Source organism: Paralichthys olivaceus, chromosome 18 (assembly GCF_024713975.1).
Source record: "Paralichthys olivaceus isolate ysfri-2021 chromosome 18, ASM2471397v2, whole genome shotgun sequence".
Lineage (NCBI taxonomy): Eukaryota > Metazoa > Chordata > Actinopteri > Pleuronectiformes > Paralichthyidae > Paralichthys > Paralichthys olivaceus.
Genome location: NC_091110.1, coordinates 20296946 through 20320614, shown reverse-complemented (window position 1 = coordinate 20320614; position 23669 = coordinate 20296946). Strand labels below are relative to the sequence as shown.

General features: G+C 43.8%; 3 protein-coding genes across 4 annotated transcripts; 1 reads left to right on the top strand and 2 right to left on the bottom strand.

The window, feature by feature from the left end:
- Nucleotides 1-528: 528 nt before the first annotated feature.
- Nucleotides 529-8000, bottom strand: LOC109646310 (cGMP-dependent protein kinase 1-like). Of its 2 annotated transcripts, XM_069514152.1 has the most exons (21): nucleotides 7750-8000; nucleotides 7003-7263; nucleotides 6428-6563; nucleotides 6279-6345; nucleotides 6101-6200; nucleotides 5855-5968; nucleotides 5058-5163; nucleotides 4886-4949; nucleotides 4711-4788; nucleotides 4047-4141; nucleotides 3720-3785; nucleotides 3551-3625; nucleotides 3118-3214; nucleotides 2904-3043; nucleotides 2726-2815; nucleotides 2249-2390; nucleotides 1924-2087; nucleotides 1683-1805; nucleotides 1546-1608; nucleotides 1383-1449; nucleotides 529-1303 (listed from the first exon to the last, which is right to left on the bottom strand). In XM_069514152.1, exons 2-21 carry the CDS (start codon nucleotides 7226-7228, stop codon nucleotides 1205-1207), a joined length of 2112 nt encoding a protein of 703 aa, XP_069370253.1. In that variant the 5' UTR covers nucleotides 7229-7263; nucleotides 7750-8000; the 3' UTR covers nucleotides 529-1204. The 2 variants fall into 2 exon arrangements, with proteins under 2 accessions (XP_069370253.1, XP_069370252.1); XM_069514151.1 differs by lacking the exon at nucleotides 7750-8000 and having other exon boundaries at nucleotides 7003-7659.
- A 477-nt stretch (nucleotides 8001-8477) lies between these two features.
- LOC109641836 (L antigen family member 3-like) lies at nucleotides 8478-9837 on the top strand. The gene is made up of 3 exons (XM_020106405.2): nucleotides 8478-8636; nucleotides 9193-9321; nucleotides 9463-9837. The coding sequence occupies exons 1-3, from the start codon at nucleotides 8566-8568 to the stop codon at nucleotides 9575-9577; spliced, it is 315 nt and encodes a 104-aa protein (XP_019961964.1). The 5' UTR covers nucleotides 8478-8565; the 3' UTR covers nucleotides 9578-9837.
- Nucleotides 9838-10859: 1022 nt separating this feature from the next.
- wdr45 (WD repeat domain 45) lies at nucleotides 10860-14089 on the bottom strand. Its single transcript, XM_020106403.2, has 11 exons — nucleotides 13957-14089; nucleotides 13661-13795; nucleotides 13182-13256; nucleotides 12986-13090; nucleotides 12765-12870; nucleotides 12586-12680; nucleotides 12381-12460; nucleotides 12096-12304; nucleotides 11890-11991; nucleotides 11650-11795; nucleotides 10860-11412 (listed from the first exon to the last, which is right to left on the bottom strand). The coding sequence occupies exons 2-11, from the start codon at nucleotides 13707-13709 to the stop codon at nucleotides 11303-11305; spliced, it is 1077 nt and encodes a 358-aa protein (XP_019961962.1). The 5' UTR covers nucleotides 13710-13795; nucleotides 13957-14089; the 3' UTR covers nucleotides 10860-11302.
- Between the last annotated feature and the right edge of the window lie 9580 nt (nucleotides 14090-23669).

Sequence of the window (23669 nt, the reverse complement as noted above, 5' to 3'; positions counted from 1 at the left end):
AAGTATTACTTTCACATACTAGTTAATGTGGTCGGAGTTTGAAGTTTAAGTGTAAACATGAGCAAAGTGTTTATTTAAAACTTTCTTTAAATACTAAGAGTAAATATTAGAGTACAACGTAGCTGTGTGCAGATAAAACTACAGTATTATTTCTTTTTCAATCAAGAAAATTCCAATGTGATTTATTTTTGTTTCCTTGATTTTCGACTCTTTTCTGGTTTGAACATTTCCAAGAAGTTTAATTTCAGATTGAGTTTGTTTCGGTCTCATGATGAAGAAGGACGGAGACTCAGGTTCACGTCTGTCGCTGAAGGATGTGGAAACAAGTGTGTGTCTTATCTGTCGTTCATCAGCAGGTTGTGAGAGAGTCGTTAGAGGAGACGACTGTTTCCATCACGACCTGTTTTTACGACAGGAGCCAGTGAACCTCGCACAACTCTGCCGACTCCATTAGCCCCGAGGTCAAGCGGCTGATAAACATCTGCTCACACTCACCTCCTCCGACCACAGTGGACAAATGATCCACACACAGAAACTCTGAGGCTCCTTCAGAGAACAACTTTATTTATTTACAGTCGAGTGACGACGACGACGATGAAGAACGAAACATAAACGTCTGAGGAGCAACAACAGAGACTCGCTAACGTTCTCGTACAAACAAGTTTGTTCTCACACATTGAAATTATAACTTCACTTCACAAAGGTCCTGGTTCAGTGAAAACTATAACACCATGAATTCTTAGTGAATTCATTCATTGATAAATCCCAGTCCGCTGTGATTGGTCGGCTGCTCCACTCTGCTGTGATTGGTCCTGGGTCACGTTCAAACGCTTCGTCGAGTTTAACGTTTACATCGACGTTGACGCTTCAGTCGACGTTTTGTTACGTTCTGTCTGAACGCAGCTCGGGCGGTGTCAGGGGGTGTGTCAGACTAGCTGCTAGGTGTGCTTTATGCAAATGAGATCCCTTGTGATGTCACGGTGATGAGGAAGCGTGTTCTGGACGACGGACGAGCGGCTTCAGAGCAGGAGAGGAGGAGCTGAAACATTCACGATGATTCTGACCCACTTTGTTTTGAAGCTGTGATTATTATAATTAATATTGTACATTATAGACCTTTGACCTTTGATACAAACATTCATAAGAAATAAAGAGACGTGGTTCTTCCTCATATGGCTTCACTTCCTCTCTCTGAAGGATCCTGTTAAAACTCCAGGTCCCATCCAGACTCTTCGTCAGGAGGAGGGTCTTCAGTGTCTTCTGGGAAATAATCAAAGTTGCCGTTGTCCAGGGGTCCGTTAACCTGCGGATGGAAACACAGGCTGTTACACATCTGCTGAACTCTGTGTGTGTGTTTGTACCTCACAGAGACGGACACCCACTGTGGGCGTGAACGGAGAGTCTGTGGTTCCCTGGCGGAGGCCGTCCCAGTTGAAGCCCTCGAACCACCTGAAGGACAAGGACGTGTTGCCATGACTACGGTCTTATCGCACACAGAAAGCTCTCAGAGTGAAAAAGTGATGAAGAGCGTTTGGATTGTCTCACTTGTGTTTCTGGATGTCCTTCACTCCATTCTTCTGATTCCCCAGCCGCTCTGAAGGGTTGTCTCTGAAACACAAAGAGGACGTTAGCGTGGAACAACCAGCGCTGGGTTTCACTCACAGATGAGATGAGGCGAAAACCTGCAGAGTCGCTTGATGAGGTTGGCGGCGCTCTTTGTGATCTTCTTAGGAAACTCTATCATGTCGATGCCTCTCAGGATGATGTTGTACGTCTTCATGGGATCAGAACCTGAGAACGGAGGACTGGAGACACCGAGAGGAAACTTCAACACTTCAACGAAGACTAACAAAGACTTCAGACAGAGAAGAGGATCATATACAGACTGTAAATAAAGATGACGTCTCCACTTCCTCGTCGTACCTGCCGCTGAGCAGCTCGAACACCAGGATTCCCAGAGACCAGCAGTCGGCCGAACTGTCGTGACCTTTGTTCAGGATGATCTCCGGGGCAACGTACTCTGGAGTCCCACAAAATGTCCACGTCTTCTTACCCAGACCCACCTTCTTCGCAAAGCCAAAGTCCACCTGAGGGACAGAGACACACACACACACACACACACACACACACACACACACACACACACACACACACACACACACACACACACACACACACACACACACACACAGACTGAATCTTCTCATGTTCATTTATCTGACAGAACATCCAGGAAACGTGCTCGCACCAGTTTGGCGTATCCTCTGTGGTCCAGGATGATGTTCTCAGGTTTGAGGTCTCTGTAGATGATTCCTCTGGAGTGCAGGAACGCCAGAGCCTCAATGACACAGCCCGTGTAGAAACGAGTGGTGCCGTCATCAAACGAACCCCTGGAACAGAAGCGAAGGACTTCAAGGTCTGGTAAAGTGCAGCTCAGACCACCAGGGGGCACCAAAACCCACATGTTCACTTCACATGATGAATATTTTTGTCACAATCTAGTTTTGGAAGTTTTTAATGAACTTCCTCGTTGTTAAGATCAAATTGTTTCTTGTTTTATTTTTTCTTAGAACTGATTATTGTTAATGAATTGATTCTTCAGTGAAAATAATGTTTGAAAATAAAGAGATTTTCCTCAAACATTCAACCCAAATGAAATAAAATCACCCAAAGTTGTTGGATGATGATCTGTCGTGTTCAGCGGGATCCAGAATCAAACCTGCACCTGTTTCTCAGCAGCGTCCACAGCTCTCCCCCCAGACACGCCTCCAGCAGCATGTACAGATATTTGGCGTTTCTGAAAGTCCGGTACAACCTGCGGATAAAGACAGTGTTCGCTGAGGAGACGGATCCTGCTGACACAAATGAAACAGATCTGACCTCAGACACATTAAGAGTCTGACCTGATGATGAAGGGGCTGTGAGCCTCCATCATGATGCGGCGCTCAGACAGGATGTGGCCCTGCTGGCTGGTGTCCAGGATGTGACGCTTCTTCAGAACCTTGAGGGCGAAGGACCGACTGGGATCCTTCTTTAGATGCACCTGAACACACGAACACACAGACGCTCAGAGAGAGTCTGCAGAGCAACGGCTGCTACGTGCACACGCACACTGACCAGCTCCACACGACTGAAGCCTCCCATCCCCAGCGTGCAGATGATGTTGAAATCACTGAGCGAGACGCTGCAGAAGAAATCTGCCTCCGCCTGCAGCCTGCAGACGACAGAGGAGAATTCAGAGAGGAACAAAAGACACGAGGAGGAAACCTGACGTGTGCAGAGTTTGTAAAAACTTTAACGTCCTGTGCCTGAAAGATCTCCATCTGACCGTGTCAGTCTCACGACCCCCATCTGTGCATCTCTGTCTCTATTAGTATAAAATCATCTGTATGTATTTAAAATACGAAACAAGATACTCTGACCTGACGGTTCATATTCAAATGAGCTGTTTATATAGAAATACAACCTCATCAAACCCTCTGAGGTCGTGACCTCTGCCCTCCTGACCTGTGGGGAACTTTTACACGAACCTGTAAAAACACAAACTCACTTTGCTTCGACCTCGTCGTTGTCGTACTGCTTGTTGTTGACGTCATCCAGTCCTCCAATCAGCTGCTTGAAAGACCTGAGACACAAACGAACGAGTTTCCTTTAAACGGCGTCTGACTCCAGCTCCGTGAACAAACTGATGCTCATGGTGACCAAAGGGAAACACTGACTCTCTGTCGATGACCAGACACGTGACGTCTCCCACAGCCGTGACGCTGGCCGTACGAACATCCTCCCTGCACACGGAACAAACACACGAGAGGAAGTTCACAGATTGGACAGAGTTCCTGTTAAACTGTTGTGTTTCCTTTAGAAACTTAAAGTTTATGAAACACAGACAAATAAATAGAGCTTTGTGTTGTGGGGAGGATTTGTGTCCAGTAGCTCAGACTCTAACAGCCATGATTCAAACAGCCACTAGAGGTCAGTGTCAGCTGAACAGGTCGTGTTCAGTGTGTTAAACATTTAAAATGTTAAAGTCTGAACTTGTGTCTCACCCTTTCAGGGCCTGCTCTCCAAACCAGTCTCCTTTAGAAAGAGTCTTCTCCACCGACAGCTCGTCACTGTCTGCGTTCTGCTGAGAGACTTTCACCTGCCGAGGTCACACATCACAAACTCTGATGACTCAGCGTTAAAAATAAAAGGCTCTCAGCTCGTCCTTCAAACACTGAGTGTGATTAAAGTGATCCAGGAATAAACGCTGTGGGAGTTTTCTGTTAATGAGGACACATGACACACACATGTCAGTCGTCATGCAAACACTTTTACATTGTGCTTTTCAGGACGATAGTTACGAACCAAGAGACAGAAACCATCTGCTAACATGGAGGAGGTGAGGTTTAGGAGCTATACCACCAGGGGGCGATCAGCTGTCATGTCGCCCATCTTTATTTACATTTCACCCAATGACCGTAAATTAAAAAAATCCATACGTCTCCTCATCCTGTTGACAACAATGAAGCTAAAATATCTCGGATGTGAACGCTGCCATCTTGTGGCGATGACGTTATTTGCAGTCAGTCTGTGCTGTGGATGAGTTTTAATGATCGTTACTGTTTGACTTTGATTTCTGGAGTCGGCCGAGCGACCTCCTCTCTGATGACTGTTCTCCTCGTTAACACCTCCTCGTGAACCTGTCCTCCTGGTTGAGTTCATCCTCACCTGTCCTTCGCTGATGATGAAGAACGTGTCTCCGGTGGCTCCCTGACGGATGATGTAATCACCCTCGCTGTAATGAGTCTGAGCACAGAGATGCATGTGAATCATTGTGAGGCTCAGATCTACAGATGGCAGAAGCAGATAGTGAGAGTACGTCAGTGAGCAGAGGAGCCATCACCTCCTCCAGAACATCAGCCAGCTTACTGAGGACGTCCTCAGGTAGCGACTGCAAGGAGGGAACACTGGGAGGAGCGAGGGAGGGAGGAGGGAGGGAGGGAGGGAGGAGGGAGTTAGGAGAGGTGAGTCATTGTGATGAGTTCAACAACAGTGAGGAGGCGTCTGAGCTTCACCTGCGGAGGAAGTCTGTGTACTGGGAGAGTTTGATGAGACTGGTCCTCATCATGATGGTCTGGAAACCCTGACGGTCGATCGCCCAGAGCTTGATGTCGGTTAAAGCTTAAGATGGAGAGAGAGAGAGAGAGAGAGAGAGAGAGAGAGAGAGAGATGAACGAGGTGTTTTTATAAACATTAAAGTAAGATTAGAGAAAAACATCAGACAGAAGGTGTGAGGATGTGATTTGGGTCAGATCCAGGATTGTGTGTGTGTGTGTGTGTGTGTGAGTGTGTGTGAGTGTGTGTGAGTGTGTGTGTGAGTGTGTGTGTGAGTGTGTGTGTGTGTGTGTGTGAGTGTGTGTGTGAGTGTGTGTGAGTGTGAGTGTGTCATTTGATTGAATTAAAGAGTTAAAGAGTTGGTTCATGTGTCGTGAGGACTGATTTATACTGAATCTTTTACTTTTCATCCAGAAATCACACAGTGTCACTTTAAAATGCTTCAATATATTTGAACAGTGTCCTTGAAGTGAGTGTGTGTGTGTGTGTGTGTGTGTGTGTGTGTTTGACCTTCGTCAGTTTTTCTTTTTGTCGGTGGATGAATAAATTCTTCGGACTGAACTCATTTCATTTCTTCAGTGTTAATGGAAGTAGAGACCTTCAGTGGTTCATCGGGGGGGCTGAGGAATCGTGACTGCTCCAGTGAAGAGACGGTCCTCGTGTCTCACTTCTTTGACGAAGCCATTTTCACCAGATCTTGGGGGAGAAGCTGTGTGGGGATCTAACACGTGTAATAAGCGTGTGTTTGTGTGTCTACCTGTCACGGTGGCGGTGCGGGTGCAGTTGTACAGGATGGCGAGCTCTCCGAACACTTTCCCTGGACCGATGACGCAGAGTTTCTTCCCTTGTTTGGTCACCTCCACCATCCCCTCTGTCAACACACGTGAAGTCAGAGGGAAAACTCAGCAAGTTCCACAGATGATGATGTGATGCAGCTTCTTTCAACTGAAAACTAGATGGACTGTCCTCAGGTCGTCTCCACCAACGAGACCAGCTCTCTTACCCTCGAGGACGTAGACCGTGGAGCCGTCGTCTCCCTCCTGGATCACACAGCAGCCTTTAGCGAGGCTGGTGGGACGCATACAGTCCATGATGGTGAGGATCTGAACACATGAGCCGACACGTGAGCGGCTTTTTAAAATCACACATATGACGAGGAGGCAGCACAGATGTGTCCTCACCTGCCCGTGCTCCAGATGTTTCATGAAGTCATTGTCCATTAGCGCCCTCTGGATCAGCTCACTGGATCTGCAAGTACACAAAGAGAAAGGTCAAAAGGTCAAATTCTGTGTGTGTGTGTGTGTGTGTGTGTGTGTGTGTGTGTACTCACTCTTTGGACTTGCAGTAGCTGGTGAGTGTGACGTCACTGAGCTGGGAGGGGTCCAGCGCCGACGGCTCCGCTGAGATCGCCTGTCTCTTGGTTCTCTGCGGCTCGTCAGGCGCCGCCGGACTCTGCACCGCCGCTCCTTATAGAGACATCGAGAGAGACGATGGTCAACATCTGTCCAACACAGACTGTAAATAAACATGGACGACATGACGGCTCCCAAAAGTGAAATTAAATCATCGTGATCACCCCCTGGTGTCTGGCCGCAGTATAACCCCTCCTCCTCCATGTTATCAGATGGGACATGGACCGAACTTAAAAATCTAAGTAGACGTTAAATAAATGTTTGTCAAAGATGGTTTCTGTTATTTTTAGTTAGCAGCAGAACTGTTGGAAGTTGAAGCTTCAGTTCTACATCTTCTCTATGTCGCCTGCTAATTGTCGTGATTCTTGATTTCAGTTTTTCACTTAAAGTCTAATATAAAGATAAAGACAATAGCCCCTCCCCTCCTAAATCCTGGCCTCGGCCCTGTCCCTTGGTTCCAGCTGAACCTGGTGAGCTGATCTCACTGACACACCCGTGTTCGCTGTCTCTGCAGCGTTGGTGGTGTTCTGCGACGGCCTGCGATGCCGGTCCATCTCCAGCTGCAGCTGCCGGATCAGGTCGTCTTTGGTGTCCAGCTCCAGCTCCAGCTCGTCGATGAGAGCGTCCCTCTGTCGCAGCTCCTCGATCTTCAGCTGCAGAGCCAGCTGCAGGTCCCGCAGGGTCCCAGCACTTTTAGACACAGCCATGAAGACGAGCATCGACGGATCGACTGGAGAACTGGTGGAGGATGATGCTGATATAAAGTTCATGCACAGGAAACAACAGATTACACTGTGCTGAGGTTAATGAGGGACGGACAGACAGACATGACAGGGCTGCACATTTTCTCTGTCATTAAATCTGTGTTTTCATCTTTTCATTCAGTAAAGAGTTGCTGAAGAAAAGAGGGAAACACTTTACTAACTGCCAAATACTGAGTATACAAATACTACATAGTATATGAATACTTTACTGTGAGATGTTTGTATTTGTCTGTGTTTGTTACCTCAGGACTACACATGTAGATTATCATTTTACATGTAGTGTTCTTACACTCATCAAACTAATAAATAAATATTAAATACAGGAGTGATAATAATAAATCACATTTTATTACAACATGTTTCTTTAATAAAGTAAATGATCTGTTTCTTCTTCCTTCACTTACGTTTGTCCCAGTAATTTGTTACAGTCAGTAATGTAACGTGCAGCGTTAATCACACATTCATCATGTACTCACTTGTTCAGTCCGCAGGAGAAAGTCCGGTGAGGAGAGAGAGAGAAAGGGAGGGAGGGAGAGAGAGAGAGAGAAGAGAGTCCACTGTCTGTCGTCTACAAATATCTCAAAATATCAATAGATATTCAATCATTACATCGATTTATAGATGAACACAGGGAGTCATTGCGATGAGAGAGAGAGAGAGAAACGGTCCTTCAGTAGTGAGGAGGAGGAGGAGGAGGAGGAGGCACAGCTGAGTCTGACAGCATCACTACAAAATAAACGTCACACCACGCTTTTATTTTGAAAGTTATAGTTATTACTAGTTTTCATGGTTTATTAAACCTGCCCTGGTTCGAGTTCGAAATTCATCGTGTCCGGACATAAAAACAGAAAATCTTTTCTGCACGTGATTAATAACTATATTAATATAACAGCAACATTTTGAACAAGCTGAGAACGAGTTCATGAAGTTAGACTCGTGTATAAACAGATTATAATGGTCCAGGTATCAGCTTTGCTAAGTCAGGGAGAGAGGAAGTGATTTCATTTAAATTTAAAATGTGTCGTAGGTGGAAGTGACAGAATTTAATGATTTCATTAATTTATTTTATATTTATTCAATTCAATTACTTCCCCATTTCGGATCAATAAAGTAAATCCACTAATTATTTATTATTTATTTCACATTTCAGATCATTTTATATTTCATGTGCTGCTGAGGTACAACTGCAGTACCGCACTCCTCCACTGGTCGCAGCAGCGGCCATCGTGTCTGTGTTTGACTGCACCGGAAGAAGAAGTCACTTCCTGTCCAGTCCTATCAACACAAACAAGATGGCGGCGCCAGGCGGAGAAATCGAGGATGTTCGCGGGAAAACGAACCCTGAGTCCGGGAAACTGGAGTTGTATCCTTTATATTCAGCTGCCGAACTTCACTCGTGAGTCTGATCGACGAGACAAAGCTCCGAGGACTTTATTGTTTTAATATGAATTCATGAAACACGACAAATAACTAAACAACCGGTGGATGTTCTCGGTTTCTCGGTGAAACCTGCGGTTGACTCGTGATTCGTGCAACGTTTGGAAGCTGAGTTGTGCCGAATGAACTCTCGGAGCCTCCTGTCTGCAGAGAATTAACGAACGTTCAGACAAATGTCACCGGGTCATTGTGATACTGATGCAAAGTTTAAAACTGAAAAGATTTTCTGGACGTTTCATTAAGATGATGATAAAGTGAAGCTTCGTTAGAAACACCTGTTCAGCTGCTTGTTGTCCAATCAGCCAATCACGTGGCAGCGGCTCAGTGCGCGAACAGAAACAGCTGATCAGATTCTGTCACGTGGTTATTTGTATTCAGGAAATAAACCCTCCAGTGAGCAGCAGCTCTGTCATGACACAGGTCAAAGGTCAGGTGATTGTTTGAGTCATTAAGTCTCCAGATGGTCTTTAACTCTCCTGCAGCTCTCTGGACGTCCCTTTCCCGACGTCTCGAGAAGCCCACATCGCTCTTTGCTCTCTGTCCCCGGACCGAGAGCCGAGGAAAGGTGGCATCACCAAACACCTCTCTGTGTCCGGCAGCACGTTGTCAGTGTAAGAAACAAGAAGCTGCTTCTCTCCTGAGTCTGACCTCAGTCTGACCTCAGTCTGAGTCTGACCTCAGTCTGACCCTGACCTCAGTCTGACCTCAGTGTCGTGTTCAGTTTTTTTCATGACTGTCTCGCTGTGTTTCAGGAGGTGGAGCGCAGACGAAGCTCGAATCCTCCGAGTGTCTGTGAACTCGTTTCTGGATCATCTGTCGCTCGTTGTCGAGACCATGCAGATGTTCGGCCCCCCCGTTTCCCAGTGAAGCTTCTCTACTGATTCACGACTCTCTGTCTTGGATCTTGGACTTTTCAACTTGACTCAGGTGCGACACCTGGAACAATTCAAACTGAAGTTTGACAAAAGACGTTTGAGCGACTGGCAGATTCAAATCTGTGTCTAGAGGTTTGACTGGAGTTGAGTTTCTTTTGTAAAGATCAGCTCCAGACATGTTTCAATCAAGTCAATTCTTTTTGTGTCATTTTTGTTTCTCCAAAAAACATTTGATAAAAAGACAGAAAATTACATAACATTCTCCTCTTTCATTTAAAAAGTGTAAATACTTATGATTGGTTATTTCCAAAGTTGTTCACAAGATGTCTCAGACTTTCCAAAAGTACCTTTTCAGAGTTTTTCACTGTGTACGTTTTAAAATGGTCCCCTCCATCAGAGAAACTTTCTGCCTTCAGCAGATGAAGGTGATGAAAGAGAAGCTGCACGTTGGTGATTCGGCTCAAACTTCCCAGTGAAGCATCTTTTAAACTTCCTTTTTCAAAACAAAACAATGATGAAGATTCGATCTGTGCGTTTCGTGAAGTCTCATTATTATTTAAACTAATTATTCTGATGATGCTCACATGAATATAAATCATAACATGACTGTCTGCGGCTTTTTAACATAATCATTCAAACCATTCTATTTAATAACAGCCCTTCAACCATATGGATACTCAGACAAACCAGCAGGTGGCGCTGTACGACCAACAACTTATCCACATTTGTTTTGGTCCTGGTTTGTTTCTCAGCAGAAAAAAGACTCAACAGTATTTTATTAAATTATCCAAAATAAAAACGAAGCGTCAGAACACTGACTTTCTAATAACTGATGTTTTACTATTAAACGTTATCTCCTACTTCCCTTTTACAATAAAAGCATGAAATGTTGATTGCAACATTCCATTCCATCAGAAACCTTATTGATTATTTTGTAGATTCTTTTCTCAATACATTCATGTTTGTTCTTGAAAAGTTTTAAGAAGTGATTTAAAAGAAGCTGGAGAATTGAGTTCAATTCTTCTTACTGCATTTTACCTTATGGTTTGACTCACTGCCTTAAACTATGAGTCATTTAAATCAAATGGTAAATGTAGTAATAAGAACAAGGTGATGATAAACTCGATGTGACTCCTCAGATTCGCAGCCGCACAGCGTTTGCATCAGGACATGCATGCTCTAGTTTTTCTCCCCAGTTGACTGCAGGGGGCGCTGTCTCTATTGTCAAGTACAACGTGTGATCATTTTGACCAAATAAGTTACAAATTCTCAGATCTCTTAAAAAATGACTTTATTTTCAGTGTGAGTTTAACGACACAGAAAAGAACAAGAGCTCAACAACCACTTATTTAACCAACAACATCATCATCAAATATAATTTCACACTTATCTTGTTTCTTGGGTTTCATGGCTTTTTCTTTTTTGATTTTATTGTGAAGCACTTTGTGACGTCTGCTCTTCAAAGCAGCGACACACAGTTGTGATCTGAAGTCTACGAACACTCCTCGTGGACATAAACGTCAACTTACATCTTTAATATTAAAAACAGAATTTTGAGTTTTCAATAAGGTGACAGACTCATAGAAATCTATATTAAAACTGCTTCATCCTGTAGAAATGACCACAGACCTTTATTAAACTTCAGTATCACGTCTGTGAGCGTCTCCAGAACAAGACGATAACATCATCGTCCTCCACGTGTCGATGATCTGGTTCCTCAGAAGTCGTCGTCATCACATATATCCAGATACACGTCGAAGGCTTCCCGGTTACAGTTTCCATCGGGCGTGAACACGTACTTGTGGAACGTCCCGTCCACACAGATCGCTGCCAGAGTAGAAATGTGTTGACGTTAGAAAAAGAGGAATGATGTAAAACAGCGACGACACAATTTTAAATAGATCTAAAATATTTAGAACATTCATTCTTTTGATAATATTTTGTGTTTTGAATTTTATGTCTTAAATGTTTCACTCATCCATCAAATCATTTCAGAAACTTATATAAATAATACAACTCTGTAGATTGTGAAAGAAAGAGCTGTGTATTTTCACATTTCCTCACCGATGACGGAGTTGACGTTCTTGGACGTGTTCTTTCCAAAAGCACAGATACAGGCACATTCAGCGGGAACGGTGAAGCTGGCCAACGACCACTGACTGTCCACGTACTGACCAATCACAGGCCCCACCTTCCCAACACGAGCCAGTCTTATGAGAGGAAGAGGGAGAAAGACACACGTGAAACAAGAGAAATCCTCATCTGCAGTTTAAGAGAAGAGAGATTTGTGGGAGTGTGTCGTACGCAGAGCGGCGGTTCAGTTTGGTGTCTTTGAGCGCAAAGATGTGAACTGTGCCTTTGTCACTGGAGGCGCAAAGGAACGACGAGTCGTGGCTGAAGTTGATGCTGAGGGGAGGAAAAGAAGTTCAGAGCTGGAGCTGTTACAACAAGAGGAGAACATGCAACTGACCAGTCACAGCCCCACAGACACGTCAGTATGTGCTGCGCACCAGTAGAGCGTAGCTGGGTCAGTTCCTCTGCGAAGCTCCACCAGTTTGTCTCTGGTCGTCGTGTCAAACAGACGGATGAGCGTTCCTTTACGAGACGCCGACGCCGCCACGCTGCCGGGCTGGTTCAGAGCCACGCAGGCGATCTCGCTCTGGTGGGCGTTGATGGTGAATGGGGCGGATGATGTTCCAGGTTTGGTGTTGGACAGATCCTGAAGAGAACAAAGTTTATCTTCTCGTTTCTTTAAATTAGAACAACTCAGGTGTTTTGGTTAGAAGTGAACTTACAACCAGCTGCAGGCTGCCGCATTTATGACCTGGAAACACCAGCAGCTGCTTCTCCAGACTGGGACATAAATCACACAGACCTGCAAGAAAGAGTGAAATATACACAGACTGACAGGAAGTACTGTGACTCTTTCTTCTTCTGGAGCAGAGACAAATTAAAAACATCTGAAAGGAAAATCATGAAAGAAGAGAGGACACCTTTTACCTTTGGGGTTGTCTCTGGTGTCAAACTCAAACAGTTTGACCGGGTTGTCTGGGAAACTGTACACATAGATCCTGTTCTTCAACACGATGATGATCCTGGAACAACAAAGACCAAAGTTACACGTTGTGCAGCTGCACGGCGACAAACCACAGGACGAGCAGTTCTGACTCTGAACTCACTTGTCGTGCCTCATGCGAACGGCGAGGACCGGTTTCGTGAAGGTGAACTCCAGGACCAGCTTGTCTTTGGGGTCACGTGACTCTCGAGCGTCGTCCCAGATCAGCACTGAAATGAACCCGAGACGTTAGAGCGCTCACATTAAACATTTCATCAGTTAAAACCACAAAACCAGTTTGAAATCCTCTAAAGTCTGATGTGAAATGTCTTTTCATTCACTCACCAGATATTTCGGAGAACTTTGGATTGACTCCTCCTCCGACCACGGCCAGCAGGTTGGATCGATGCAGCATGGAGCAGAGGGCCACGCTGCCGACCTGCTCGTGGTCTGAAACACAAAACACACAAACTAATCTTTGAGTTTTCTGTGCGTTAGTTCAAAACAGAAACGGTGGCAGCGAGCGGTAGAACCCACTCACCCAGGTGACCCTTCTCCATCAGCGGCTCCACGTTATAAATCCTGACGCCCGTCTCCATCGCACAGCAGAAACAACCTGGTGTTTAAATCAGGAGACAGATGTTCATATATTAATATGAACATTTTCTCTCAGGCTCCGAGTCACAAACCTTCACTTTTCTTCCTGTGTCCAGAAGGTTTTTACTGACGGGTGGGTTCATGTGTCATTCACACTCTGATTTATAGAGTATTTTATTCTATTGACAGAACTACAACAAATACACTTTCACCCCTTTAACTCCAACATGTCAACACAACGACACAATAACTTGGTGGTTTCGTCAGCTTTGTTTAAATCTGTGTTCACAGACACAGCTCACTGATCTTTAGTGATTATTACAGTCGAGCCTCAACCAGCTGGAGAACATCAGCTGCTTTCATTTTGATTTCACTTGAATCTAGTTTCTCAAAGTTCCGCCTGAAGCTCGACGTGAGTCTCACTCTGATCCTGGTTGAACTGGAGACTGTTGACTCCTCTCTGCTGGGCCATGGTACCGTGACGTTACCGATCCGTTACCGTGACGTTACTGCTCCGGGACCGGTCACCTACAGCTCCACCGGGACCGACAGCAGCACCTGTGACCGGGGAGAGGAGACGACAACAGGGTCTGAGTGTTGAGCAACACTCGCTAGCGTTAGCCGGGTTAGCTAGCAGACGTTAGCGTCGGAAAACAGCGGATTAACCGGAAGAGATCAAATTAAAAACGATCGATAATCATCGGGGATAAAAGTTTCACCATGAAGAAGCAGCTGCGGAGAATCAGAGACGAAGAACGGAAGCGAAACAGAATCAAAACAACAGCGAGGCCCGGTTTGTTTTTGTTTTCCTACTGTGGCGTCAGACACACGTGTTTCCGGTTCACTTCCTACTTCCTGTTTTATAAGTACTTTAAAAATAAAAGAATATTGAAGCATTAAAAAAATAAAAACGCATAAAAATGAAGAACGTTCAATATAAAGATGATTAGAACTTAATGACTTTAATTATACACGAGCTGAAGTTAGCTGAAGTGGTTTAAAGGCATTTAAATTAAGAATTTTATTAGAATGTTCGTATGTTATTTAATTTAATTATTCTTTAATTGGTATCGTTTCTATTGTTGAGCCTCTTCAGTCCCATTTTGTTTAATATATTTATGGTGTAAAAAGCTTCATTTTTCATGTGGTTGTTTTTACAGTGTTAGATTATTATTAGTGTCACATTCTTGTGTTTCCAGTAAATAGTCAAGTTGTTATTCTTCAGTCAGACTAACGTGGACAGAATGTTCAGCGCAGATAAAACAAACCCTGTCTGAATATTGTGAGGTCCACATTACTGTTATATAATGTAATTTGTATATTATATATAATATGAGATGAGATGGAGACAAAGGATCTTTCCTTCTCGGGGACGCAGCTGCTCAGGGTCGGGACACATGGACACAGAAGTAGCTTCTGTTCAATCAAGGATGAAGTTGTGGTGTAAAATATCAGGATCAAATCTTATTACATCTGTCGTCTGCTGTAACGAGCTCTGTCGTCAGCCTCAGTTAACCTTCTGATCAGCTTTAATGTGATTGTGCAGCTCACAGGAAATCTGCAGCTCATAATAAACCCTGGAATCAAAAGGATTCATCTTCATGTAAATAACGCAGATGAATGTGTGGCGGCGTGGAGCTGGCGCCAGGCTCCTGTCGTCACTACAAATCACAGTTTTTTACATCTGCAGCGTAGATTTAGCTGCTCACTGTGTGTTTTCTCAGTAGAATCAGGAGGGCGGCCTCCATCAGTGACGTGTGACGTTAATCTGCTCCCCAGAGTATTAATCAGCTTCATAAACAGCAGCTCAGTGCAGGACAAAACACACAAAGCTCCTTTTAATCGTTTCATGACTCACACTCTGTGACAAACTATGCTTTTTGAAAACAATGCAGCGTCCTCCCACACGTTCTCCGCAGCTCGTCGAGTCCGTGGAGTCGCAGCTCGGTGGGATTTAGCGCTTTGCCCCAGCAGTTTACAGCTCGGGCCGACAGCAGGACAAAGGCAGGAGGACAGGCCCGGTTCATGCAGACTCACTCGTTAAAGATTGTGTTGCACCACAGGTTGTGTCAGAACATGACGCACATTCCCGACAATAACATGAAGAGCTGCATTTCTCTCAGAAACAGTCGTGTAACGTCCTGTGTGGCTTTTTATCTAAAGTCTGATTCCTTCCCTCTTTCATTTTTTCCTACCTACCTATACAACCTCCCTCCTTCCCTCCCTCCTTCTTTCCTCTCTTCCTGTTTTGATGCAGTTTTGAGGATTTGAGGCAGGAGATGATGATAATTCAGGAAACTGTCTGTGATAGACGATCAGGTTGATTATCGATCGGGCCCATGTGACCAGAAGTGAACCTGTGTCCGAGGGTTAAAACCTTCACGGGATTCTTTTTGTGAGCCGTGTGCAGAGGAGCGAAAACTTTTGTATTATCGTCATTTAACAGGAGATGTGAAGCAGCATCATTAATTCACGATGCTCACAGACAGCAGCGGCTTTGTCGCCACCAGAGATTTCACACAGAGAGTTTCACTACTATTAAATTCTGATATGACACACACACACACACGTACGCACGCACGCACACACACAGCAGAACAAACATATACACACGCACACACACATCATGTCACTTTCTGTGCCATTAACAGCTAATTAAGATGTGGATGTTCTCCTCGGGGGCAAGTGTTGGTCTTAACCGCCTTTCAAGAGGCTCCTGGTCTCACATTAATCTCCGTCCTCAGGGGAACGAGGACATCGATCTGCTGTTCCCACCACATCAATCTCACTCTGACCAGATGAACGAGATTAAAGAGAAGATGTTCATCACATCCAGGAAGTGAGGTGACCAAAACCACACACACACACACACAGACACACACACTAAATACACAGTTTAAAATGCTTCCAATGAATTCTTAATTTATTTATTCTGCAAGCAAACTTACCTTTAAGCAGTTTAATATTTTCAACTGTGTGTGTGTGTGTGTGTGTGTGTGTGTGTTTATATTGGAGCTGATCATTTAAAATGATTCATGTTTGAACCACAGACGGTAAATAAAGATGATGAAAGCTCCCAAAAGTGAAGCCAAAGCGTTGATCGCAGCAGATGATGGGATGAGTCAGTGTAACGAGGATTTATTCAGAGTTCGTTCACACAGTTTGCTTCAGGGTTGTTTCCTGTTTGATTGTTGAATTGAAGTGAAAACGTTCATTGACGTTAATAAAACTTCAGATGTGATGAGGAGACAGAACCGTCCTCACTTTTTTGTATTTTTTGGCGTTTTACTTTTGACTCCGCATCCCTGCTGTCCTCCGTCCTCCATGACATCTTCATCTCTATGTTCAAATTCACATGTATGACCTTAAATGTTTCACTTGAGTAGTTGTATCCATTCACGTCAGTTCTCTTTCTGTGAAGTTGTTGTTCGACATTAGACAAAAACGATCCCGATGGTTAAACTCTGTGAGACATAAACAATAATTAAAGGGCACAGGCGACTTTATCAACCAGTGTAATTGTCTATTTATATTTTTGAATCGTAAAACCAGAGTGATAAACATGTACATGGCCCCAGAACACAAATCCATTGGTCACACAGACAGTAACGTGCAGACGGCTGATGACAGCAGGTCACCTCCACCCTCTCATCACCTCTGGACTCAGAAACACAAAGAGCTCGACGCTGCAGCTCCTCCGCTCTCTGCTCGCTCGCCTCTTTGAAAGACACAAATGCCAAGTTACACCCTTCACTCAGAAGTCAATGTAATTAAATGGTGATTGTCAACACGGCTGCGTGTCGCCCACTTTTTTCTTTGCATTGTGCTCACGTCTGTCAGCTGTGAGGAGAAGCTGCAAAACACCAGGCTTTTTACATTTAGCAGAGATAATTACAAAACATATAATCCTGCGGAGGGAAATGGAAAATGTAACTTTACTGTGAAAGGTTCCTGCAGCAGAAACTGGAAACGATGGAAGGAGTACAGACGGGGGATTATTTGTGGAAGGATTATAGAAGTATATAGAAGTATATAGAAGTATATTGAAGTATATAGAAGTATATTGAAGTATATTGAAGTCATTATACATGATAATATGTACTAAATATTTCCCTGTTTATCCTGCTGAATATCCTGCAGAGACAACTGTGTCTTTTTTGTGTCTTTAGCTGTTTAAGACACAAATTGAAGTCCTGACATGTTCCAGACGTGTTCTTGACATGTTCCAGACGTGTTCCTGACATGTTCTGCAGGTTCTGTATGTGAGAACGAATGACTGAGTCAGAGTCTCTGGACAATCTCCTGCTGCTTCTTCAGATGAGAAACACAAAGTCCAGAAAATGTCCAGACGCTGTTTTGCATGTCTGCAAATACGTCTTTGTGTCTTAGTTGAGAAGTGAGAGAGTTCACGTGGTCTTTTTTTATCTCTTTGACATTTTCTTCTTTCTCTTTGCAGCTGTTTTCTATCTGCAGTTCTTTTGTTTGTGCGTCACTCTTCATCTTAGAGGTTCTTTCTTGTCTTCTCATTAAGATTTTCACCTTTTACTGTCAGCACTTCTTTGTGATCGTTTATCTTTGTTCTGCGTCTTCAGTGGCGCCCCCTCTGGTCACACGACTGACTGTAACCGACAGTTGATTAAGTGATGAGATGAGGAGAGATGATCTCTAACAGTGATGAGCACAACTGAAAGTCTCAGTCATTTAAACAGCTCGGTCCCCACAAAGAGTCAAACTCCGGGTTGTGGAGGGAACTTAGTGAAACGAGGCTGCACACGTATGAAGCTGTAAACGAAGCCTGAGGCGTGAATCAGGAAGCATGTGCATAATATAAATATATGATCAGTACATCAGTGTGTCAGCAGGTAGATTTAAAACGGCTTCACACTGACGTGACTGTATCTGAGCTCTGCGGGGGGGGGGGGGGGGAACAATGTGAGAGCAGAGACAATAAAAGAAAATCAGGTAAATGGAAGAGAAGCACTCAGACTTCAGCGAGAGAAGATTCATCCTCCCTGAGTTGTTTCAGGAGGGTCGAAGGAGCAGCAGCCAAATTACCTGAGTGTGTGTGTGTGTGTGTGTGAGTGTGTGAGTGTGTGTGTGTGTGTGAGTGTGTGTGTGTGTGTGTGTGTGTGAGTGAGTGTGTGTGTGTGTGCCTGCTGCAGAACACACTCTCTCCTCTGTGGTTCATGGAGTTCCTCACGGTGTAGCCTCCATCGGCTCCAGCACACGGTCGTAGATCCTCCAGACAGATTTTATTTCTCTGCAGATTCATCGGTTCTGCAGAATAAAAGCTTTTCACTTCAGGTCATTCCAGAGGATTCACAGCGATTTAGACATTGAACTGTACGTCCATCGAAGCCATACATTTTTTTAATAAGTGTTCGAAGACTCCGGGTCCAGAAAGTGAAGCCATTGTCTGAAACCTGTCTTCTGTGTGACGACCATTAGGGGGCGACTCCACTGGTAGTTTCTATAGAAGTCTGCAGCTTTAATGTGGAGACAACATCAGCCTCTGCTCATTGTCTCACTCCTGCTCTGTCATCATGTCTGATAAAGTAAAGAGCAGCTGCAGCCGTCACATGAAGAGACTGAAAGAAAAGGAGGTGTTGCAGAGTGAAGCCACCTGAGAGACAGGGAGGTGTGAGTCTGTGAACAGGAGCAGTGGCGGCAACGCTCGCCTCTCACACTGAAGCTGAGTTAATAGAGAACACGTGACGTCCCACAGGGGACGAGGAGGACGCCATAGGGTTCGGCAGCGCCGCTCTTAATGGCGGCCTATTAAAAACTGGCCTCGTCTTCCTGGTGGATGAATCATTTGTCCGCTGGCGCCTGTTGTGTCAAAAACTGCAGAAGGAAGAAAAGAGCAGACTTTTTATGAGCGGCTGCTTCCTGGAGACAAAAGAGAGAAAAGAAAAGGAGCCGGAGAGATTGACGAGTTTAAACATAACTCATCCATCGATTAAGACGAACGTCTGTGGAAGTTTAAATTCTCACACAAAGGATTTAATGGACGAGAGGCTGAGGAGAGAAACCTCCCTCGTTAAGACTGTGGTGACGAGTTAAAGCTCAAACCGTTAATACGACGTCTGAGGCGACGTTCACACGACCACGTTTTGAAATGTGTTGCTACGGTTACGCCTTCTGTCCACGCAGCTCGGATGTTTTTGAAAAACAAGATGGAGAAACTACGTCATCAAAGACGTAGAGTCATTTTCTCATTGGCCAATCAGTGGATGTCACAGTGACACATGTCTATAAACATGGACGACATGACGGCTCACAGAAGTGAATCCAAAGCGTCTCTATCTCCCCCTGGTGGCTGGCTGCAGTATGGGTCCTAAACTCTGCCTCCTCCATGTTAGCAGAGGGGACATGGTCAAACAAGGACCTGGACTCTGACCCTACATGACGTCGTTGGCAGGATTTATATCTGAGATGTTTCAGCCTCTGGCGGACGTCGTGCAGATGTGTCGTCCATCTTTATTCACAGTTCATGAACCATTTACTGCATTTCACTGTGACCATCTGTAAATATTCTCACATCATTTCTTTTCATCACACACTCCTTTATTCATCCTCCTCTTCTCAGTGGTTTTTCACAGCTGACTCCTCCATGTTTCACCTCCTCCTCCTCCTCCTCCTCTTCGTCTAATGGACACGCTGAAACCAATGTTTTCACTTTGTGACTCATTTTCATTTTAAGCCAGAGAAAATATGTAAGAGAGAAACATCCTGATGAAGAGAAGGTGTGAGGCTGAATGACAAACAATCACAGAATCAGATGTAGAAATGAATCTGTTCATGTGTGTGTCTCTGTCTGTGGCTGTGAGCTGGACTGTGTGTGTGTGTGTGTGTGTGTGTGTGTGTGTGTGTGTGTGTGTGTGTGTGTGTGTGTGTGTGTGTGTGTGTGTGTGTGAGTGTGTGTGTGTGTTTCATGAACATCTCTCTCCACTGTGGTGAATAATTCTGGAAACCACCTTCATTTCCTCCCTGACGTTGGTCGACCTTAATGGACGAAATCTGAAATTAACGTTGTTTCATGTTTGTGTGAAGTTTCCTGTTTGTCTCTGTCGGAGAGAATCACACATCTGTGTGTGTGTACTGTGTGTACTGTGTGTATACAGTGTGTGTTCTTTATGTACAAAGTGTATGTGTGTGTGTGTACTGTGTGTACATTGTGTATTGTGTGTAGTGTGACGTCATCTTAATATTCAGAACGTGTCCGATGGCTCCTGCAGCTGAGTGAGATGTTAGAAAACACACAAACCAGATTATTTGTCTCTGAAACATTTAAAACAACGATTTATGATTCATCAGATGTAAAATACGATTAAAGAAACACACAACATGTCATTTCCTGCCACTAGAGGTCGTCTGAATCAAGTGGATGTAGTGAAGCAGCAGAGGATCATGGGAGTGGTCGGGACATATTCCTCTGATAGTTACTGTATCTTTGTTTCTAATAATGTGATGAAAAACATCATGTACTCGGATCAGTTTAACGCATCCAATTCTGCCTCTGTGGACGAACGAAGCAGAATGAACGCTCCGTGAAAAATCTCCAGAGAAAAGTGTAAGTGGAGTGTGACTCTGACCCGGCAGAGCTGCAGCGTCAGCAGAGGGTTTGACCCACAGGCAGAATAAATACATGACTAACATCGGTTACCTCGAGCTCTCAGGGAGCTGAAGCACGTCCTGAAATCAATTATGTTCCCACTCTGGCTGCTGAACGGCCTCAGGCTCGTCCTGAAGCTGCACACTCCAACGCACGCCTCACACTCATCACCTACTGCTACATATACTGTGATCTGTTATTCAACACCTGAGAGTCCAGCTGCAGTGAATTCATGAAGAGATGAAGAGATGAAGAGAGAAGAGAGAAGAGAGAAGAGATGAAGAGATGAAGAGAGAAGAGAGAAGAGATGAAGAGATGAAGAGATGAAGAGAGAAGAGATGAAGAGATGAAGAGAGAAGAGATGAAGAGAGAAGAGAGAAGAGATGAAGAGAGAAGAGATGAAGAGAGAAGAGATGAAGAGAGAAGAGAGAAGAGATGAAGATAGAAGAGATGAAGAGAGAAGAGATGAAGAGATGAAGAGATGAAGAGAGAAGAGATGAAGAGAGAAGAGAGAAGAGAGAAGAGAGAAGAGATGAAGAGAGAAGAGATGAAGAGAGAAGAGATGAAGAGATGAAGAGATGAAGAGAGAAGAGATGAAGAGATGAAGAGAGAAGAGAGAAGAGATGAAGAGATGAAGAGATGAAGAGAGAAGAGAGAAGAGATGAAGAGATGAAGAGAGAAGAGAGAAGAGATGAAGAGATGAAGAGATGAAGAGAGAAGAGAGAAGAGAGAAGAGATGAAGAGAGAAGAGATGAAGAGAGAAGAGATGAAGAGAGAAGAGATGAAGAGATGAAGAGAGAAGAGATGAAGAGATGAAGAGATGAAGAGATGAAGAGAGAAGAGAGAAGAGATGAAGAGAGAAGAGATGAAGAGATGAAGAGAACCAGCTGATCAAACTTACACAAACACATTGAAGTTACACAGAAACAAATCTGGGACTGTGGTTTCTCCTGATCTGATCAGATGTGAAGGTCCTGATGTTCTGTGTGAAGAGCCTCGAGATAATGTTATAATAATATAATGTATATTATCATAACATTATCATAATATACATTATATTATGATAATGTTATGATAATATAATGTATATTATGATAATGTTATAATAATTTAATGTATATTATGATAATGTTATAATAATTTAATGTATATTATGATAATGTTATAATAATAGAATGTATATTATGATAATGTTATAATAATATAATGTATATTATGATAAAGTTATAATAATATAATGTATATTATGATAATGTTATAATAATATAATGTATATTATGATAATGATATAATATGATATAATGTATATTATGATCCGGTTCTCTACAAATTGAATTGAATTGATGCATGTTTCATCTTATTGAATCATTGTTAATGAGGAAAAGACTCAGATATCAACATTTAACAGATCAACACGGAAGAAAGAGTGTGTGTGAGTGTGTGTGTGTGTGTGTGTGTGTGTGTGTGTGTGTGTGTGTGTGTGAGTGTGTGAGTGAGTGAGTGAGTGTGTGTGTGTGTGTGTGTGTGTGTGTGTGTGTGTGTGTGTGTGTGTGTGTTCCTTCTATTCTCATTCTATCTGTTTCTGCAGAGATGGAGTCTGACATTTAACCATGTCACAGCAGAGCCCCGAGCACAACATCTACTTTCTAACAGGATAACATCGTCAGTATTGGATTATTACACACACACACACACACACACACACACACACACACACACACACACTCTGTCTTTACATTCAACACATACAGAAGAACAGTATTGTTGAACACAATGATCTGTGTGAGGGGAATAAACATGTTACAGCAGCACAGACAGGAAACATTCAGAACTATTTCATGAGATGAACAAATAAATGATGGAAAGAAAGTTTTCAGAGTTCTTCAAGGATTTAAAAACATTTAATAAAGTAGACCTTAGAAAATGAGAAAAGATGGCTGAAGACTTGATTGTCTATGTTACCTTGTCCACCACACACACACAGACACACACACACACACACACAGTCTTATTGCTGCAGCTCTGTGACTGTGAATCAGGATCAACCTCTGTGTGTGTGAGACGCTGTGGAACGACATGCGATGTCCCCTGAGGTGACCCCTCCAGGGGACACACATCTGGAGACACATCTGGACTGAAAACACCAGTAAATAGTTGATGTCGTCCATCTTTACTCACAGTCAGTGTCCAGGACACTGGAGACACGAAGAGTCTGACTGATCATTAGAAACTTAGAGAGAAGAATTCATGTCACATAATGATAAGAAATTATAGATAATAAACTGCTGAGTCAGTATGAGGTCATGTGCTGAATGTTTCTGTGTGAAGTAAGAAATGTGACATGAACAGTGAACACTGAGGAACAACGGAGCTGAGCGGCTCCAGTCTTTGTGTTGGTGTGAGGACACTGTCCTGAGGAGACGCTCCATTCAGACCTGACTCATCCTCCAGACCGTTGAACCCTCAGCACTTTATGGAAGTTCTCTCCCTCCCGTCACATTCTGAATCACCGTGGACTCGTTTTCCACTGCAGCGTAAAATCCTGCTGCTCTGAAGCAACGGCACACTCATGGCTGAAGCCCAGAGGACTCCAACATGTCTGTTCTGCAGAATAACACATGTTACGAAGCGTGTTGTCACACGTTGTCTAATAATAACATGTTGATAATACGATGACTCAAGCCGTCACATGATTCAGTTCAGTCTCATTTTATTTTTCTTACAGAATCCGGTTTGTCTCTTTGTTTTTGGTTTTAAATTAATGAATACATTAATTATTACGTTTTAATGAATTATGAATTATTATATTCAGTTTCT

Bases quoted from the DNA above. Each gene is read 5' to 3' on its own strand.
- LOC109641836 (XM_020106405.2), top strand. From the start codon at position 8,566: ATGGCGGCGCCAGGCGGAGAAATCGAGGATGTTCGCGGGAAAACGAAC. The intron at 8,637-9,192 runs GTATCCTTTATA...ACTCTCCTGCAG, and splicing joins GAGTCCGGGAAACTGGAGTT to CTCTCTGGACGTCCCTTTCC. The intron at 9,322-9,462 runs GTAAGAAACAAG...GCTGTGTTTCAG, and splicing joins TCCGGCAGCACGTTGTCAGT to GAGGTGGAGCGCAGACGAAG.
- wdr45 (XM_020106403.2), bottom strand. From the start codon at position 13,709: ATGGCCCAGCAGAGAGGAGTCAACAGTCTCCAGTTCAACCAGGATCAG. The intron at 12,871-12,985 runs GTGAGTGAATGA...GGTTCATTTCAG, and splicing joins AAAGTTCTCCGAAATATCTG to TGCTGATCTGGGACGACGCT. The intron at 12,681-12,764 runs GTGAGTTCAGAG...TTGTTGTTCCAG, and splicing joins GTTCGCATGAGGCACGACAA to GATCATCATCGTGTTGAAGA.
- LOC109646310 (XM_069514151.1), bottom strand. From the start codon at position 7,279: ATGAACTTTATATCAGCATCATCCTCCACCAGTTCTCCAGTCGATCCG. The intron at 5,969-6,100 runs GTAAGAGAGCTG...GTGTGTTGACAG, and splicing joins CACGGTCTACGTCCTCGAGG to AGGGGATGGTGGAGGTGACC. The intron at 4,789-4,885 runs GTGATGGCTCCT...CTCTGTGCTCAG, and splicing joins TGGCTGATGTTCTGGAGGAG to ACTCATTACAGCGAGGGTGA.